The sequence below is a fragment of the Pleurodeles waltl genome, chromosome 12 (assembly GCF_031143425.1).
Source record: "Pleurodeles waltl isolate 20211129_DDA chromosome 12, aPleWal1.hap1.20221129, whole genome shotgun sequence".
Taxonomy (NCBI): Eukaryota; Metazoa; Chordata; class Amphibia; order Caudata; family Salamandridae; genus Pleurodeles; species Pleurodeles waltl.
The window spans coordinates 694771673-694790934 of NC_090451.1; the positions used below are offsets into that span (position 1 = coordinate 694771673).

A 19262-nucleotide genomic window follows, 5' to 3' on the forward strand; every position below is an offset into this window, starting at 1 on the left:
CAACATGATTTCAGTTGAAATGGATATTAAAGATGTGTGAAGGAAGCTAATAAACACATTTACAGGATCAACACATCACAACATGCATCACAAAAAATAAAAGTTTGAGGAAGCAGTGAGACAAGTGCGATCTGGATTAGAAGAGCGTGTTCTTTCCAAGGTGAGTAGGTGGGATCAAATACTGCTGAAACTTTGGGAGAGAGTGGCTCAGTGCTCAGAGTGCTCATACCAGTGCCATTCTAGGAGGAGCAAGTAGTTCAAATAATCAAAACTTTGAGGAGGGGCAGCAAGAATAGACAGACTAGATGTTTGGACACTGTGTGTTAAGTTAAAAACCTATTATGGGGTCATGCAGGTCAATCTGCAGACTGTACATTTTTTAAGGTAGTGTAGGAAGTTGGCTCTGCATATTCTATTTCAAAGTGAGTTATAGTGTGCAGAGTCCAGGGTTTCCCCAGAGGCTAAAGTAGATAATATTAATGCTCTTTGTGGCAGTGTGGTCTAACAGTTAGGCTGATCAGAGGGTAGTAAAGCATTGTACACACACAGACAATAGAAAAAGTACACACTCAATGACAACTCCAGACCAATGGTTTTTATTTTCTTGATTTACTTTTAGAACCACAAGATTCAAGTTGCAGGTAAGTACCTTAAAAGTTTTGTATCAACAGTACTTTGTTTGAAATAGGTTAGGTAATACAGTTTCTGAATTATTGGCACCAAACCCACATCCTCAACGGCACAGGGGCAGCCAGGTGCAGGGTGCAAATAGGAAGCCTGGTTTCCCATGTAGGTCTATGGGTAGACCCCGGGGGGGGGTGGGGGGGGGGTCACTCAGAGGCTGCAGGCAAGGTCCAGGGGGGTGTCCCACCTGCTGAACGATGAGGCACCAGGTGTGTTTCTCCAAGGCCTGGGGACTGCAGGTGCAGTGTTCTCTCTAGGCGCCTGATATCTTCGTCCGGAGCACGCGGTCAGGGGGGTCCTCGGGACTCCCACTGCCGGCGTCATCATGGAGGTCAACCCAGGGTGGGCATTTGCATGCAATCGTCTGGGGACCCTCTGTTGCTGGGTAGATCACCTGGACACGGGCCGTGGGCGTAGAGTGCACAGGGGTCAAGACTCACACATCTGGAGTGAGGTGAGAGTCCTTAGTTGTAGGTTTCTTCAGACAGTCACTGTCCTTGGGAGTTCTTGGCCCTTTTGGGTGCAGGGCAGTCCTCTGGAGTTGGCAGAGGTCGCCGCTGGACATGTTGCTGGTCTTTGTGGAGGTTCTTTGAAGCAGTAGACAGGCGGTAGGGCTGGGGCCAAAGCAGTTTGCGTCTTCCTTCTTCTCTGCTGGGGATTTAATCTTAGCATTCCTTTTTCTTGAAGGTCGCGCGGAATCTGATGAGCTGGGTTCAGAGAGGCTCTTAAATTCTAGATTATGGGGTGTGTTAGGGGTCAGAAGGCAGGCGCCAATTGCTACTATCCCCAAGGGTGGCAACACCCTCCTTCTGCCCACTCCCTTTGGGGAGGGGCGCACATTCCTAACCCTATTTGTCCCGGTCCTCCAAAACAAGATGGTTTCTATAGGGAGGGGGGTCACCTCAGCTCTGGACACCTTAGGGGTGGTCCTGGCTGGGGTGGTCCTTCCTCCCTGGTTTCCCTAATTTTCCCACCGGGCTTGCCACCAAAAGTGGGGCTTTGTCCTGGGGGTGGGCATCTCCACTAGCTGGAGTGCCCTGGGGCACTGTAGCCCAAAGATTGAGCTTTTGCGGCTCGCCACCAGGTGTTACAGTTCCTGAGAGGGGTGCCATGTCGACTGTCTTTCTCTCCACCAGCACACACAAGCTGCAATGCAGTGTGAATGTGCTCAGTGAGGCGTCGCCTAGGGTGGCATAATACATACTACAGCCCTTAGAGACCTTCCCTGGCCATAGGGCCCTTGGTACCATGCGTACCTTTTACAAGGGACTTAACTGTGAGCCAGGGCGGTGCCAATTGTGGAAATACAGGTAGAGTTTTAGGGAAAACACTGGTGCTGCTGCCCGGTTAGCAGGGTCACAGCACACTTTCAAGGTTGGCATAAACACTAGGCAAAATGTGTGTGTGTGCGCGCGCGCACATGTGTGTGTGTGGGGGGGGGGGGGGGGGGTAGAAGTGGGGGGAGGGAGGGTGTAACTATGCCAACAGTGACACTTTCCTACAGGTAGGTTTTGGATATGCATGTCTGTAGTTTAACCTGGCTCCAGCAGTTGCTCACATGATTTTTCTCTTGCAAAAATCTTGTATTTAGAAGCGTGGTTTTATTAAGGTAAGCCTGGGTGGCCAGTTTCGTATGCATTCCTGTTTTTCAAATTTGTAGTGAAGAGGACGTTTAGAGATTGATGTCCCATTTGGGATTAATTAGTGAAGCATCACAGAGGTCCATGATCTTAAATTGAGTTTATGATAATTTTGAAATGGGCTAATAACCTTGTAGGATTTGGATGGATTGTCTCACGACTGAAATGCAGCCAGTGTGTGTTCAATCATTGATAGATGGCAGATGTTTGTTCAGATGCAAATTCATTTGAAGAAAAAAAGAAAAAGAAAAAAGAAAACACCCCACAAGAAATACTCAAGATGTAGAAGAGGCTGCTGAGATTGTGAGTAGCTTACAAATGGGGGCTCAGTGAACAATTAGGAGCGCAGGGGTTAATGCTGAGCACTGAATCACTCATACATTTTAGTGAGTATTAGGCAAGTGTAAATTCTCCATAATGACAAAAGCACTTGTTAGAAGGGGAGTCATGTTAGCAATCAGTTGTTTGAGAGTCAAGGCTGTCAATGAGATCCTCCCTCTTTGGATAGAAAACACTAGTTGCTTGAGTAAGGAATAAAACAGTGAACTGGAGCAGTCAGCGCCAAAAGCGAAGGCACACATCTGATAGTGGGACAATTTGTGCTCGGAGGATGCAAAGAAGCTCATGCCTGAAGCTTACATGCCCATTCCTAGTTCCGAATCAATACCAGTATGGTCAAGTACCTTTCTCTTGTGAATTTGTATACGCTGTTACATGGGCTTCTGTGCATACCTTCTGAGCCCTCCTACAGCAAATGCACCAAGGGCAGAGGCCAGGTTTGGGAGAGTAGTCCTGCAGAATCGATTAGTGTTTATTAACGATATATTGTACTTTAGCTCCATCATTTTCAAAACTACTGCTTAAACTCGAAATAGAGCGTAGCGATCTATAGTTCGAGAAATGTAAGAAGGAAAGGATACCAGGAAAGCTGTGCCCGATTTAGGGGGGTGTTGCAGCTTCAAGGACCTCCAATCTGACAACTTTTGGTATGCTACAGTAAGGCAGTCTATTCAAGATCCAAACTGGGAGAACACTAACGCAGGTACTGATTACAGTAGTGTTCTGGTACCAAACATCAGAAGTTTAAATTCGATTTGCCACCCCAAAAGGCAGACACTTTTTTATACGTTAGGGCAAAAATATCAACGATAAATCACTCTACTTGGAGCATATGGAAGCGGGTGCTAAGCTAAAAGGGTGGTGCTAGTCAGGCAACAAAACACTTCAGCAATCAAAGAAAAAGCATTAAGGTAAAAACTTTCATGGTACAATAAGACATTCGAATGATGGAAAACAAACTGGAACACTCTTAAGCTATTGCGAATCACCAGGTCATGGCCCAGCTTCAATAAGTCGCCACAGCACGGTTCAGACAGACTGACTGTTCTTACCTTTTTAGTCTCCTTTTCCTCTTCCTTGTCAGATGCCTTTTTGTCATTCTCCACTGGCCGCGATTCCTCTAAGGCCCGTTTGGCCTTCTGCTTTTCCTCCTCTTCCTCAATCTCGAGGATTTTGAGATCATGATCTGTTCCTCCTTCCATTTTGATTACGGCTGGGAAAAATCAAAACATTAAACCACACTGGGCATGAATATTTTGAGATAAGCAGCAGCTCACGAGACAATGAACTAAGGCCTGAAGAGCAGAAACTCTTCCTCAAAGCTACTAAGCCCTGAGGCAGCAAATACCTTTTGCTCTCCACTCTCGCTGTTTGTTGGGATGCCAATATTTTAAGCTGCCTTTAAATGTGTAATGGGTTTCCATAAGCCAGGAAGTCCTGGTAGTCAAGGACAGTAAACAGGGCACACCTTTGGTTAGCCACACTGTGACCAAGGGTTGAAAAACAATCTGCCACATAACTAGGTCTTGTTGTTACAACATAAGTGATTAAGCTGAACTCTGGGCTCTATCAACTATTTCTTTCATTGACCTGTCACTAGTGACTAACGCCTTGACAGGCGCCTGTAAGGGCTGCAAGTGAAGCTGAGTGTGTGGCACTATGGTGATCCAGGAGGCCATCAACCTCAACAGTTTCATAATCACTTTCCCTGCTAACGGACAAGATGTTGGAAAAAGAGGCTTGAAAAGAAGCCTTTGAGATGCAATTATCTTCTGTTGACTGAAATAAGCTTAACAGCACCTTTGCTAAAAAGTGCTTGTAATACCTCTTGCAGCAGGCATGAATGTTCCTGCCTTAAGGCAAAATTGGATATTCTGTGGTGCAATATGTAACTAGGAAGGAATAATTAAATTCTGTCCCAACAGTGATCAGGTGGGATCGTTGGTAAGTTACTGCTTGGATTCACTGTCACCGGAGACGAATTTCACACTTCCTCACCCTTTACCCCCGTTGTTGGCACATCTAGAACCTCTGTGCATATTTGATGCTGAAACCCAGTGTAGGAAGTTGGCTCTGTATGTGCTATTTCAAAGTAAGGAAGAGCATGCACAGAGTCCAAGGGTTCCCCTTAGAGGTAAGATAGTGGCAAAAAGAGAATACTAATGCTCTATTTTGTGGTAGTGTGGTCGAGCAGAATGCTTATCCAAGGAGTAGTGTTAAGCATTTGTTGTACATACACACAGGCAATAAATGAGGAACACACACTCAGAGACAAATACAGCCAATAGGTTTTGTTATAGAAAAATCTTTTCTTAGTTTATTTTAAGAACCACAGGTTCAAATTCTACATGTAATATCTCATTTGAAGGTATTGCAGGGTAAGTACTTTAGGAACTTTAAACAATTACACTAGCATTTATACTTTTTACATAAAACACATTTAGCTGTTTTAAAAGTGGACAAAGTGCAATTTTCACAGTTCCTGGGGGAGGTAAAGTATTGTTAGTTTTCACAGGTAAGTAAGTCACTTACAGGTTTCAGTTTTTGGTCCAAGGTAGCCCACCGTTGGGGGTTCAGAGCAACCCCAAAGTTATCACACCAGCTGCTCCGGGCCGGTCAGGTGCAAAGGTCAAAGAGGTGCCCAAAACACACAGGCTTCAATGGAGAGAAGGGGGTCCCCGGGTTCCAGTCTGCCAGCAGGTAAGTACCCGCGTCTTCGGAGGGCAGACCAGGGGAGTTTTGTAGGGCACCGGGGGGGACACGAGTCAGCAAAAAAAGTACACCCTCAGCAGCGCGGGGGCGGCCGGGTGCAGTGTGGGAACACGCGTCTGGTTTCCAATAGTTTCCTATGGGAGACCAAGGGGTCTCTTCAGCGATGCAGGCAGGCAAGGGGGGGCTCCTCGGGGTAGCCACCACCTGGGCAAGGGAGAGGGCCTCCTGGGGGTCACTCCTGCACAGGAGTTCCGTTCCTTCCGGTGCTGGGGGCTGCGGGTGCAGGGTCTTTTCCAGCCGTCGGGAAATGGAGTTCAGGCAGTCGCGGTCAGGGGGAGCCTCGGGATTCCCTCTGCAGGCGTCGCTGTGGGGGCTCAGGGGGGACAACTTTGGTTACTCACAGTCTTGGAGTCGCCGGAGGGTCCTCCCTGAGGTGTTGGTTCTCCACCAGTCGAGTCGGGGTCGCCGGGTGCAGTGTTGCAAGTCTCACGCTTCTTGCGGGGAGTTGCAGGGGTCTTTAAATCTGCTCCTTGAAACAAAGTTGCAGTTCTTTTGGAGCAGTGCCGCTGTCCTCGGAGTTGGTCTTTCGTGAAGCAGGGCAGTCCTCAGAGGATTCAGAGGTCGCTGGTCCCTTGGAAAGCGTCGCTGTAGCAGGTTTCTTTTGGAAGGCAGGAGACAGGCCGGTAAGTCTGGGGCCAAAGCAGTTGGTGTCTTCTGTTCTTCCTCTGCAGGGGTTTTTCAGCAGTCCTCTTCTTCTTGTAGTTTCAGGAATCTGTTTTCCTAGGTTCAGGGAAGCCCTTAAATACTAAATTTAAGGGCGTGTTTAGGTCTTGGGGGTTAGTAGCCAATGGCTACTAGCCCTGAGGGTGGGTACACCCTCTTTGTGCCTCCTCCCAAGGGGAGGGGGTCACATCCCTAATCCTATTGGGGGAATCCTCCATCTGCAAGATGGAGGATTTCTAAAAGTTAGAGTCACTTCAGCTCAGGACACCTTAGGGGCTGTCCTGACTGGCCAGTGACGACTCCTTGTTGTTTTCATTATTTTCTCCGGCCTTGCCGCCAAAAAGTGGGGGCCGTGACCGGAGGGGGCGGGCAACTCCACTAGCTGGAGTGTCCTGCGGTGCTGGAACAAAGGGGTGAGCCTTTGAGGCTCACCGCCAGGTGTTACAGCTCCTGCCTGGGGGAGGTGTTAGCATCTCCACCCAGTGCAGGCTTTGTTACTGGCCTCAGAGTGACAAAGGCACTCTCCCCATGGGGCCAGCAACATGTCTCTAGTGTGGCAGGCTGCTGGAACCAGTCAGCCTACACAGATAGTTGGTTAAAGTTTCAGGGGGCACCTCTAAGGTGCCCTCTGGGGTGTATTTCACAATAAAATGTACACTGGCATCAGTGTGCATTTATTGTGCTGAGAAGTTTGATACCAAACTTCCCAGTTTTCAGTGTAGCCATTATGGTGCTGTGGAGTTCGTGTTTGACAGACTCCCAGACCATATACTCTTATGGTATAGTGCACCCTGCCTTAGGGCTGTAAGGCCTGCTAGAGGGGTGTCTTACCTATACTGCATAGGCAGTGAGAGGCTGGCATGGCACCCTGAGGGGAGTGCCATGTCGACTTACTCATTTTGTTCTCACTAGCACACACAAGCTGGTAAGCAGTGTGTCTGTGCTGAGTGAGGGGTCTCCAGGGTGGCATAAGACATGCTGCAGCCCTTAGAGACCTTCCCTGGCATCAGGGCCCTTGGTACCAGAGGTACCAGTTACAAGGGACTTACCTGGATGCAAGGGTGTGCCAATTGTGGATACAAAAGTACAGGTTAGGGAAAGAACACTGGTTAGCAGGCCTCAGCACACTTTCAATTCAAAACATAGCATCAGCAAAGGCAAAAAGTCAGGGGGTAACCATGCCAAGGAGGCATTTCCTTACACCCAGACATGCCAGTTGCGTCTGAAGACGGATGCCCCCACAGTGGCACGTTTTCCAATAGTGTATTTTACAGCCCTTTAGTTTGCAATGGGGTGTATTAACTGTCTCTTGTGAGAGCAATAAGGACATCTAATGAGTTTACAGGTAAATGACTCCTGGTGTCAATTATGCCCCCGAAGCATGCTTACATTTCTTATTTGAAGTTTTCTGCCACACACCTGGTCATGCCCCTGAGCTGACAGACATTTGATCCTGTTGTGATTAGCTACTCTCCAAATTACAGGCTTTCATATCACCTAGGGGAACAAAGCCTTTGATGGATACTGCTCTAATTTAGAGTTGTCATGAGGGTCAGTGGGCCCAACGCTGTTTTTTCTATTGAAAGTGCAATGAGGCCAGCTGACCACACTTCGGTGCCAGTGATATGACCAAAAATGTGAATGATACACTGGCTTATACCCTATTAGCATAAGCTAACTTATGTTTAAGTCCGTAGTCTATAGTGCCCAGGACACCCAGGGAATACAAGTTAGTAGTTAACCCCTGGGATTGCAGCACTGTTTTTGCCACCCAGGGGTGAAACAGGTAAAATACATCTCCCGGTCCAACACTGCAGACTGGAAGATCAGTTTTAAATCGCTAGCCCGACTTGGCCTTTTAAAGCAATGGTAAATCCAAATATCCCTCTGCAATATGTTTAAGTCACCCCTATGGCAGGTCTATAGAGCCTTAAGGTAGAGTGCACCAAAGTTTATGAGCAGTACATGTATTTTGTGTGTCCTGACAGTAAAAATGCAGAACTGTTTTTAATGTGGAAAGACTTGGTTGCACTGTTGGTATATAGTGCCCCCTCAGTTGTGCTGGCTCTTGGCTGCAATCAAAGGTAATACTCCAATATATCAAACAACTTGCTAGACTAATCCCGACTTGATTCTCAAATGGAAATTAAAGCAACATTTTATGGTGACAACTTTTATGAAATCGACACTGTAGCCTAAAACAGCTTTCTGTCCGTGGGTAACACTTAGGGGAGGGGCTGCTCCACTGTCTAGGTAGGCAGGCACTGGCGACAGGGAAAGGAAAACCAGTAGCCAAACCGTTTTTTCCTGGCTGACTAGCCCACTTTGGTAGCCACACCTCTGGGTTGGGCTAGGGAGCTTTGGACACTGAGGGATCTTGTTATGTCAGACTGGGCAGAATGGTGTATATTGGGATAGCCAGATTCAACACTAGCCAGGAAGTGGTCAAGAGGGAGGGTATGTGGTAGCCCACTGGCTACAAACCACATCTACCCCAAGGGCACTTTCTAAACATAAATAGGGCACCACTGGCACCCAACTCAGATCTCGTCTGGGACGGAAGACGGCCAGAATGAGGACTGCCCTGCTGCATCTAGGAACGGGCAGGGCACCTAATGAACCTAGTGGCTACCAAAGGATAAGGGTCTGTGCCTAATGTGTCCTGCTTGTGCAGTAGTCGTGGCCAGACTCCTGCCGAAGCAAGAGGCTCTAAAAATCAGTTGGCTGACCTGCTGTTCGCAGCACAGGGCCACAACAGCTTATCTTCAGACCACCACTAACCCCCACCATGCAGCGCCAGAACCAGGTGCTCAAGATTCCACCAGAGTCCGCTGGATTCAAGAGCATCCTCAGAGTGCAGCTTGGTCCTCGGGACGACAAGTTATCACCCTTGAAAGGATTTGGCTGTGACCGTGATACCGGGCAACTGGTAGCTCTGTGGTGACTGATCTTCTACCAGGACCAAGAGATCTTCAAGGGGCATTATCACAGTAACCAGGAGCCCATAACCCCTCTTTGTGGACTGAGTAGCAGCACGAAGTCCCCGATCAACCACATTACATCCACAGCATCTTCAGCATCCTGCATTCTCTGCATCAGGGCCATTTCTAGGAAAAGCCTCAGCAAAAGATTAAAGTGCCTGGAAATGACTGAAGATTGCTTCACCTGCTGAGATAACTGTTTCTAAGGACCTTGCTGGTACCTCCGATTGGCTCTGTTCTGGAGCTGGTTGCCCCAAGTAACTAAATGACCACAATACAACTAGCCAAAAGTTTTTGGTCCAAAACATTCAAAATGTGTTGATTTTGTCAATGCCTATTCGCTGTTGAGTAAAAAGTGCATTTTACTGTACTTTACAAAATCTATATCTCCGGAAAACTCGTGGGAATATTTTTCATTTTTTTTGTCTAAAAACACATAAAAATACAGTCTACCTTTATAAATTGGTGTTGATTTCTTAAGTGTCTCGTAAAAATTTTTTCAATTGTTTTGGTGCTGTTCCTTTGTGTAAGCTCTGCTCATCAGAGCCAAAGCTACCAACAGTTGAGCTAGAGCAGAGGTCTTCAAACTGGGGGGGGGGGGGGGGGGTCGGGCCCCCCTAAGAGGGCCTCAAGTGATCCCAGTGGGGGTGCCAGACTCGTGGCAAAAGAAGCATTATGCAGATAGCAGGCCTTTGTTTTAAGAAGAAGCATGTTACTGCATTTTTTTAAAAAGACCACAGTATTTAACTGCAATGTTTAAATAGGTCTAGACATGTTTAAACATTGTCATCTTTATCAAATAATTGTGAAAACTTCTGAAAGAGGGGGGAGCGTTAAAAAGCTTGGAAACCACTGAGCTAGAGGGATTAACAACTAATCCTACTGGTCCTCAGGCAAGTGGTAAAAGTGTTACATGGCGAGGTCACACAATCACACCATTTAATACAATGCCAACTATGAGAAATGATTTCCTCACAGTCAGCGTTATATCCTTTCATGGATCATCACCGGTCTCTAGTGGGCCTGGATGAATGTATGGGGTGCTGGATCATACAGGCTGTTGGGGCTGTAGTGAGCTACGTGATGAAGGGGACCTGTGCGGCACCGGTTCTAGTTGAGATATGGCCCTTTATGGAAGCTGTTGTGCGGGGCTGGTGTCTTGCTGCCTATGTTGTTTGGGGAACGAGTAGTGTTGGAGGCTCCTCCAAGATGTTTTTTTCAAAAGATTATCTCCTCTATTTGGTGGGCAAAGGGTGTGGATGGAAGTCAAGCCAGAATGTTGCCAAAGGTTGGTCGAAAGTAAAGATTCTATTGACAGGTCTTTCAGAAGGTCAATGGGCGTTGTTGTGCCACACAATGCTGAGACAGGAGTTCGTATGTTTTGGTGCCAGCTTCAAAGCAGACTTCAGTACCGATAGTATCAGGAAGGGGGTTTGAGTGTGAAAGATGTGAGTTAGCTTTGAGACTGAGATTTTCGCTTGAGGCTTCTCCGGAGGTAATGGCAACTGTTGGTGCCAAGCAAGCTAGGTGGCAGTAGCCAAAACCGACAGCTTCTTTGGAATCAGGGAACCAAGGTCAAGTCCCAGATTTATCTAAACTTCCTTTGATTCAGAGCAAATTCATCACCCTGTGGTCCTGTGATTCTTGGCATATTAATTTTCTTGTAGCAGACTGCCCTTGTGTAATATAATCTTGTGATCATGTAAAGACGTACTTATGTGAAGACATTTGCCTTCCTGTGGTCTAGAAGTAAACAGAGGCTGCACACAATCACCAGAACCTCAAATTACTATACTGAAGTTACAATAAGAACTGGATGTAAGTGACCCTCTCTACCTAGAACCTCAAATCTCACAGCCACCCCCAAACACCACCCCCTGCAAGTCAATATCAGATGGCCTGGTTTAATCTCCCCCAAACATACTGGAGCCAAACACTTATGGGGAAAAATTTCCATTTAACAGCTATTGCAAAAATCCTATAGCAATTCTGTGCTTCCTGTTACTACAATGAGCCTGGCTTTTATTATGTGGGACAAGTGCTTGGTACCTACCAGCGTCTAGTAGCTTGATAATGGCAGTGGCCTTATCATGGTCAAGCATGATGTTATCAAACCAATGGTTCTCCATCAGGTACATGAAGACATTGAGGCGATTGCGGAGGCCACTGGCCGCCTCCTGCTTCCGTTTGCCCACCTCATCTGGGTGATACTTGGATCGAAACCTTTGCAGCAGAAATGGAAAGAAGGGGCAAGTTAAAACATAGGAAAATATAGCAAACAGACAAGACAGTCTTGTTAAGCCATAAGAGACACTGCAATAATCAAACTTTATTTTTATACAATTGAGGTAAACTTCTTTGTAGAGCCAAGCGGAGACCACTTGCTACCACTCAGTTTGCTGGGCTCACAAACACTGTTTGCATAAAAGCAGCGAGCTACAAAAATCAGATTCCTCACATAAAGGTTTGCCTTTAGCAATGGACACACAATGTCCCACCCACTCACACACGATCTTAAAAGACACGTTAGTCCATCTACATCCTCAACTGAATGTCTTGCAACACCCTCCTCCCCCACCCCGTGGTCCACTTTTCCCATCCACGATAAGAATGCTCTTTCATGAGGTCCCAATGCAAGTTAGACTCCCCTTTTGCCACAGTGCCAAGATACCCAGATGCTAATGACCGAAAATGTTGCTTTAATTCAGAGTGCCTCCTTTCCACTGGGCAAAAAATGACTGCAGATCATTCTACACCTTTTGGGAAAGTTTCCACTTAAATATGGGGAAGATGACCAAAGGCTAGATATACAGTGAGAAAGAATCACTAATCCCAGACTGGATCTGTACCTTCAAACAATTAGATAAGTAGCCCTGCTTCAGCCACCAAAGTATATGTTAGAGTAGCAGCCTGGAATAGAGACCAATATTTCCTATGGCATAGGAGACTTAATGTTAATTAGAAACTGCTTAGGGATAGAATGCAGAGGGGTGCAGAAGCAGTAAGTGCAGGATAACACACAAGGAAACATTTATTAATAGAAAGCGTCAAAGAAGTACAGAAGGTAATTAAAAACGTGCAGAAACAGTGAAAATAAAAAAAACTCAAACAGGACAATATAGTTAATATAGCAAGAATAAAAGGAGCACACTAGGATTGTCTTTAAAAAAACACTTATCTGGCCTTTCCCCTCACTTTTCAATGGTAGGTAATAGTAAGGAGAGTTATTTAATAAAAAAAGAAAAAAAAAAGAAGGACTAGAAACTAATTATGTCATTTTAAAAACAAACAGTTATAGGGGAGAAACCAAAACAAGGGAGATGGGGAAATAAGGGTTTGCGCTTGTTTACCTCCCACAATTTGCTACTTATATGAGGATCTGTCAAATCCTGATTCCATCATCATGCCCCTGGCTGCAGGAAGAAGTATTCTGTTCCCTTGGAATAGATACATTTAAACATCAACTCTGCTATGCTTTGCAATTGGTGAACCGTGAGAGCTACAAAAGACAAAACAACATTTCCTGGCCTAGCAGAACATCTGGCTCAGTGTTACAAGAGTCAGGATGCAGTGTTGGGACCTCATGCAGGCACAAAAAACTTTGATAAAATAGTTTTGTGAAGTCAAATCAGATGCCAAGCTACACTCTCCTGAGCTCACCCAGTAATCCATAAACCAAAAAAAAAAAGCCCACACCAATCACACCAGTATAGATTGCCAGGAAATAAAAAGCATTAACACACAGCTTTAAAGTCAATGCAAGTAAACAAACAGAAAAATGAAAAAACCTCTTACTCCATCTTTACCTTCGGTATTCTGCGGATTTAGAGGCGAAGTCAGACAAATAATAAGCAATATGTTTTTCATACTTATGGGCCTCCGACTGGCTGGTTTCGTGTGCAACACGGTCTTTCTTCAGTTTTTTGGGAGTTACAAAACGTTTTGCCGTCTCCAAGCTGTCTATCTACTTCCTCAACACTTATTTTATCTAAACACTGCATTGTGCGCAGTGCATGCCCTATCTGGCTAAAAAAAAAAGTGAAATAAAAAACGAAAAATTGGGCACCAAAGGTGGCACAACTGCTTCAGGACGTGGGCGGCAAAATCTGCTCCTGTTTTCTGGCTTTTAAGGGGAAAAAAGTGGTCATTAAACATTTACATCATCAAAGACAACATAAAATTAGGAGAGAAATCTGCAGGTGAGGAGGGATTGAGTTGGGAAAACAACGAGAAGGATCTCAAAGAACAGACGTGCGTGTATCTTAATTGTTAAGAGCTGGATAAAATGCACAAATTTAGGGGCTTTTGATTTGTGTGCTTTGTAGGGATTATAACTATGTTACTATCACTTTGGCACAACATTTCAAAACCCCTCCCAACAAGTAATTATCCCCTCAATTTTCAACACTATTTTTCATGCCTTCCATCAAAGTTACACCTTTGAAGTGACCTCCTAAATATGAAACAATACAAACACTTGCCACACCCCATCAGGATGTGGCGATGCCAGGTATGTGTGGACAGTACACACCCCCCGCAAAGCCTGATTAGCCATAAGTTTTTCACTGCTGCATCCTAACTCCACCTTTATTGAGGTCACTTTTCCAAAGAGCATGCTAAGGTTAGTCACAGAAGCTTGCTTTCTGAGAAATGTCTGGATAATACAGTCCTACTGGGCTCCTACATCTCTTGCTAGAATTCCCATTACAGTAGTGCTCCAAAGTGGTTCACACCAGGTCATGGTTCAAGTTCCACATTCCACATTCAAAAGCAAAATTGCACAAAGATTCAATAATTTGTTCCAGAACCCTAAAGTAATGTATCCCTGTCTCATGCTAATATTTTATGCCGTTGTGCAACATCAGATTCCCACTCCAGGTGCACAAACGTTCAATCTTTTGAGTTACATCTCAAACATAAACTACTTTTCCAGGTCGCTCTCCTACTTCATTCTGTGTTTCACTCCACTGCACCGATTATCTTCATTCCTCAACTGACCCCTTCAAAACCTCCCCTTCAGTCCTAGGTCCTCATCTGCCTGCTTCAATAAACCTGGTAATCATCTTCTCCCCTTTTCACAATTCATGCACTATATAGACAACTCTAAAACCCCCAAATATAACATCACCCCTAGCTCCACTCATTTCCTAATATTAAACCTCTTTTCTCTATTCCCACCTGTTTATTGACCCTCTTATTCGCCTTCTCCCTCCTTAGCTGTTCTTTTTTCCCTGGTTACATGCCATTATGTCCTCCATACCACCACCACTATACCTTCATAGTCCAAATATTCCATGCCACATCGGTCCCCTTTACGCTCAATCTTCTTTCCTCTTCAAGTCGTCACCCTCCTCTCAACCTACTTCATTATCGCCGCCCTGAGATGTCACTTATCCATTTCTTGACACACACAAAAAAAGCTCAAAAAATTCAAGAGTAGGAAAGAGGGTGAAATATTCCATTACAAGTAGGACTCCTGGAGCCTACGTATTATCACCACAGCAGATTACGCAGGTTAGGAAACGTCAGGCCCTACCCATCAACATTACAGTGAAGCTTCTTTTACAATGTAGCCCAATGAGGTTCACAAAAAAATAAAAAACATACAAACTCTAATCAAGCACAGACCACCTAATGTGAAGCTGTGTAGCTTAAGACCTCATCAGGGTCAAGGACACAGTGTAAGAAGAAGTTGCATGGCTAGTTGTGAAGCCTTGGTGTTTATACAAAGAGGGCCTGTTCAGCAGGGAGAACGTATTGGTTTTAAAAATGTAAGTAACAAATCTGGTGTTTGCTTTTTGCATTACTGTCACTGGCAGCGTGCCAGTTGTACATGAAATATTCCTGCCGTCCCTATGCAGAGAGACAAGTGAGGAGCAACACAATAAAACACCAACAACTAGGGGATTTAAAAATCAAAGAAGGCAGTTCCGTGTAACATACACATGGCAATTATTTTAGTTCTCTTTAAGAGAGAAAAGCACGGTGACATGGGACTACACTCACTTTGGCAAGTTTAGCCCTGTAGGCACTTAATGTTTATACTGAACGGGTCCAGTTCCTAGGACAAACTATTGCTAGGAGAGATTTCTTATTGTTCAACTCCTAGATGGCAATATGGAGATTATTTCCTTTTCTTTCGAAATTGGTCACTGATACATATGGTCTGCATAGAAGCTGTGTTCAACTGAAACATCCTTGTGAGAAATCAAACTTACTTCTTGCACCCCCTTACCACAGTGGATTTTTAACCATTTTAAATTTGTTAAACAGATTGCTAGGATGCAGGCGTAGAGGAAAAAATTCTGAGCACAGGTATGCAAACATTTCTCGTGACTGAAGACGTGTAAGGGAAAGTAGGGATAGAAGGAGGCAAGGACAGTGGCACAGAGATTCAGGTGGGTCTTACCATTCTTCATCCTTGTGTGCAAGGAAAAAGTCCTGCATCTGTTGGCGTCGAAAGTCCAGCTTGTAGTCATTGTAGCGTTTGACAGCCTCAGTCTCATCCACAGAGTCATCTAGGGACAGAAGAAACTCCTTGAAGCTCTTCATGACGGGCGCAGGAGGCCCAATGTCCATTTCTGCAAGATTTCCCAATCTGCCATAACAAAAAGGAAAGGCATCAGTTTTACTGCATAATTAGCTCGATTTTGTTGTGTCAGAAGTATTAGATAGAGCTTGATTTCTTGGTTTCAGTAAGACATTCTATCAACTGTAGTTTTTTTTTTTTTTTTAGCAGTTACATTGTTTGACAATCTCAGCAGACTAGGCTAGAATCACAACCTAAAACTATAGATTTAATTAAGTCTAAAGGCATAAGCTTGGTGTTTACTGTGAATACATAGGTAGCGTAAATGAAGTAGGACACGTGGATAATTATGCAGTCAATTTACAACAAGCAACCTTTACTGAAAGCTAAATGTTTGGCAGGCAGATAAGTCAACTACACTAGCGGGGCATGGTTAATCTCTAAACGGATAAAAAGTCTGAAAGATCTGGGTCAAATCCTTCAGGTCTGATAAGTGATTAGGGCAATCAATTATCTGCCCGTAACAAGGTGATGGAAGATAACGGTTAACAAATCTTGGAGTACTGAAAATTTAGATTCTACTTTGAAGTTTAAAAACATAGCAAAAAAAAAAACATGAGAGCAGCGGGAAACCATTAGCTGCAGATTTTTTTTTTGCTAGTTTGCCTGCATCTTTAGAAGTTAAGTGTAAAGCAAATCTCCTATACCTTGTTGGGATTGTCAGGTGAGCCGGGGGTCTTAACCCCAGCCGACTTTAAAGAGGTCACATTTCTGCCATTAGGTAAGAAGCGAATTCCAAATGCCCAACAGCAACTGTGGTAATTCTACAGACTCACTCTGATGCTGTGCTGTAATGCCACCTGGGTGCCTTAGACCCAAATTTTACTATAGAACTAAAAGTTGATGCAAACCCAGGCACTGATCCACGTGTCAACTGCAAACCATTTTGTTCTCAGATGGAGGCCATAATAGATTGGTATTGTAATAGTTTTTATGAAGCGCTTACTACCCATTACGAGGCGTCGAAGCGCTTTTCAGCAAGTAGCACGCTACTCCAGAACCCAAAAGGAATTAGTAGTGGATTAGTATAGGGAAATATGAGTACAGTTTTAGTAGTATTATGAGTTAATTTGAGCCACGAATATGTGAGTTTGTTAAGTTGGATTGACTGGAGTAATGGAGGAGTGAAGAATCCAGAAGTGTTAATTGGGAGTTTACAGTAGTAGGATGAGGCTTGGGAGAGATGGAGGGCATAGTCTGAAAAGGGTTAGGGAGATCATATAGCAGGAGGGGTTTTGGATGAGTTAAGGGTGAGATAAATGAGGGAGAATTTAGTAAGGTTGTTTGGGAGATCATGGTAGTAAACTGAGGTTTGGGTGAGTTAGAAGTGGAAGAGGGGGATAAGAGCTTAGGCAGGTTATTTAGGAGATGAGTAGTAGAACAGATTTTGGATGAGTCAGAGTGGGAATGGAAGATAGATTGATAGAGACATGACATATGGTGATGGGTAGACAGTAAAGCTTACAAGAGAGTAAAAATGTTTTATTTTATATATATATATTTATTCTTTATTAATATATTTTTTTCAGATTTATAATTTGAATTTTATTTATAGATTTATTTTTATTTTATTTTCTCTAGTACAGTAGGATTACAGTAATAGATATGTAAGTGCACAGTAAAGGAATATATGTCCAAGGAATATAATAATGGGTATAATACGAGAAGAAATGTATTGTATAAACACAGACTTTCAAGATTTGTAATATTTGAAGTTAATAAGTGTACTTTTCTAACATTTATTTTTACTCAATTTTTGAATAGCCAGATACCTATGATAATAAACATTTGATCACTGTGAGATAAAATGAGCAGGGAACCATAAGTATTTACTATATAAAAACTTATTTAGGAGCTACGCAATGACCTATAAACATGTTAAGCAAAGAACACATATATATATATATATATATATATATATATATATATATATACACACACACACACATACACACACAGATATATATTTAAACCGTGAGTAAATATACATTAAAAAGGTTTAAAGAGTATGTGTGTAGTTTATTGTTATGACATAGTAGCGATACATATTTTCTAAAGAAACTATACATAACTAGAAATACACAATCTGAAAAAAATATTTGTCAACAAAGGCATATGTAGTTCATGGTTGTTTGAATATGGAGGTTACGAAGGAAAGAGACAACTCTTGAGTAGTTTTCTGAAGACAAGAAAGTTATCTGTGGCTCTTATATTTGGGGGTAATGAATTCCATAGTTTGGCTGCTTGGACGGAGAAGGATGTACCAGCTATAGTCTTTTTCTTGTAGGGTGGTGTTCTAAGGCGGGGTGCCAATCTTGAGCGGAGGTTTCTTTGTTGGATGTATTTGGTTATTTTGTTTCTGATAAAAAGCGGTCCTGTTCCATGTAAAGCTTTGTGGGTGATAGAAAGCAGCCTGAAGATTTGCTTTTAGGAAGAGTCAACTACACAAGGACACAGGCTTGTTCAAAGGAGATAGTGGAGATAGGGTACCGAGTACAGTAACTATCTGCTGTTTCTCTCCCGTCTATCTATTCCTCCCCCCTGCCTTGTTCCTCTGCACATCTCTCCCTCCAGGCTCTTGAGAAGCTAAGACAAGTCATGTAGAAGACTTTTTCCTTTGCATGCACTTAAGGCTGATGATTTCCTTCATATCCCTAATGTTGCAGATTCTCCAGGATCTTATGCTATAGTTCCATTGTTGAGCTTAGCAGTCTTTCAATGGTGTAGGGGCAATAGTTTAGAAATGTTCCATGATAGTTGAACTTCCAAGTCATCGCTCAATACTTAAAAAGTGGGATGAGTTATGCACTTCGATGTGACATGTTAAAAGATTTGCTCAACACTGGTTACATTTAACCAAGCCACGATGAAACTGCAGTTCTTTTATTTCTCATGCAAGAATTATGTATTAAAACCCTTTGATTCTGTGGATCTGCCAGATTTTGGAGGGTTTTCCTATAGGGATTCAGCCCATCTCTTATAATTTTGCTATTTTTTTGGGATCTAAAATATTTCTGATTTGGGACTTGGCATCGAGAGCCATGATGGCATATAAGAGTTATTCTGTACCGCAGGCCTTTTAACTTTTTCCCCCCGATTTAGAACTCAGTTGTAGAATGGTCCCAGTTACTTATTTGCTACTCTGCCGAACTAATGTTAGGTCGTTTGATGGGGCGATGCTGCCTTATTGCAAGATCAACCTCAGAGCGGAATCACCAAAGATAAACCTTGGAGGTTTGAAATTTGTCGTGGTATGAATTTTGGAGTGTGATAGTCATATTTACGAAAGCATAGCAGCGCCACAGGTTAAAATGGAATGCAGAACAGCATTTAAGGCCTCGCATTTATAGTCTTGTTAGCCACCAGCCTGCCAGAATGGGGGCTTTGGCCATTAAACAGTACATCTTTTTTTTTTTTTACCCCACCCCTTTTAGAATGAATCAACATTGATGCAACCTGCGGTGGCGAATATAAGTTACAATATAAGGCCTAAATTTGAGTGTGTGCAGTGCCACATGTGTAATCTGCAAATAAACAACACAGGCACTCATACGGGGAACATATCTATAGGAGATACTTTTTGAGATAATATAT

General features: G+C 43.9%; 1 protein-coding gene across 2 annotated transcripts in view; it reads right to left on the bottom strand.

Annotated features, from left to right (window-relative positions):
* The window catches only part of SRRT (serrate, RNA effector molecule), an 87123-nt gene that overhangs the window by 55691 nt on the left and 12170 nt on the right, over positions 1–19262 (bottom strand). For both annotated transcript variants that reach the window (XM_069215568.1, XM_069215567.1), the window contains exons 5-7: positions 15489–15677; positions 11133–11302; positions 3716–3876 (exon numbers count right to left, since the gene is read on the bottom strand). In XM_069215568.1, coding sequence (XP_069071669.1) covers positions 3716–3876; positions 11133–11302; positions 15489–15677 — 520 coding nt within the window. The remainder of the gene's footprint in view (positions 1–3715; positions 3877–11132; positions 11303–15488; positions 15678–19262) is intronic.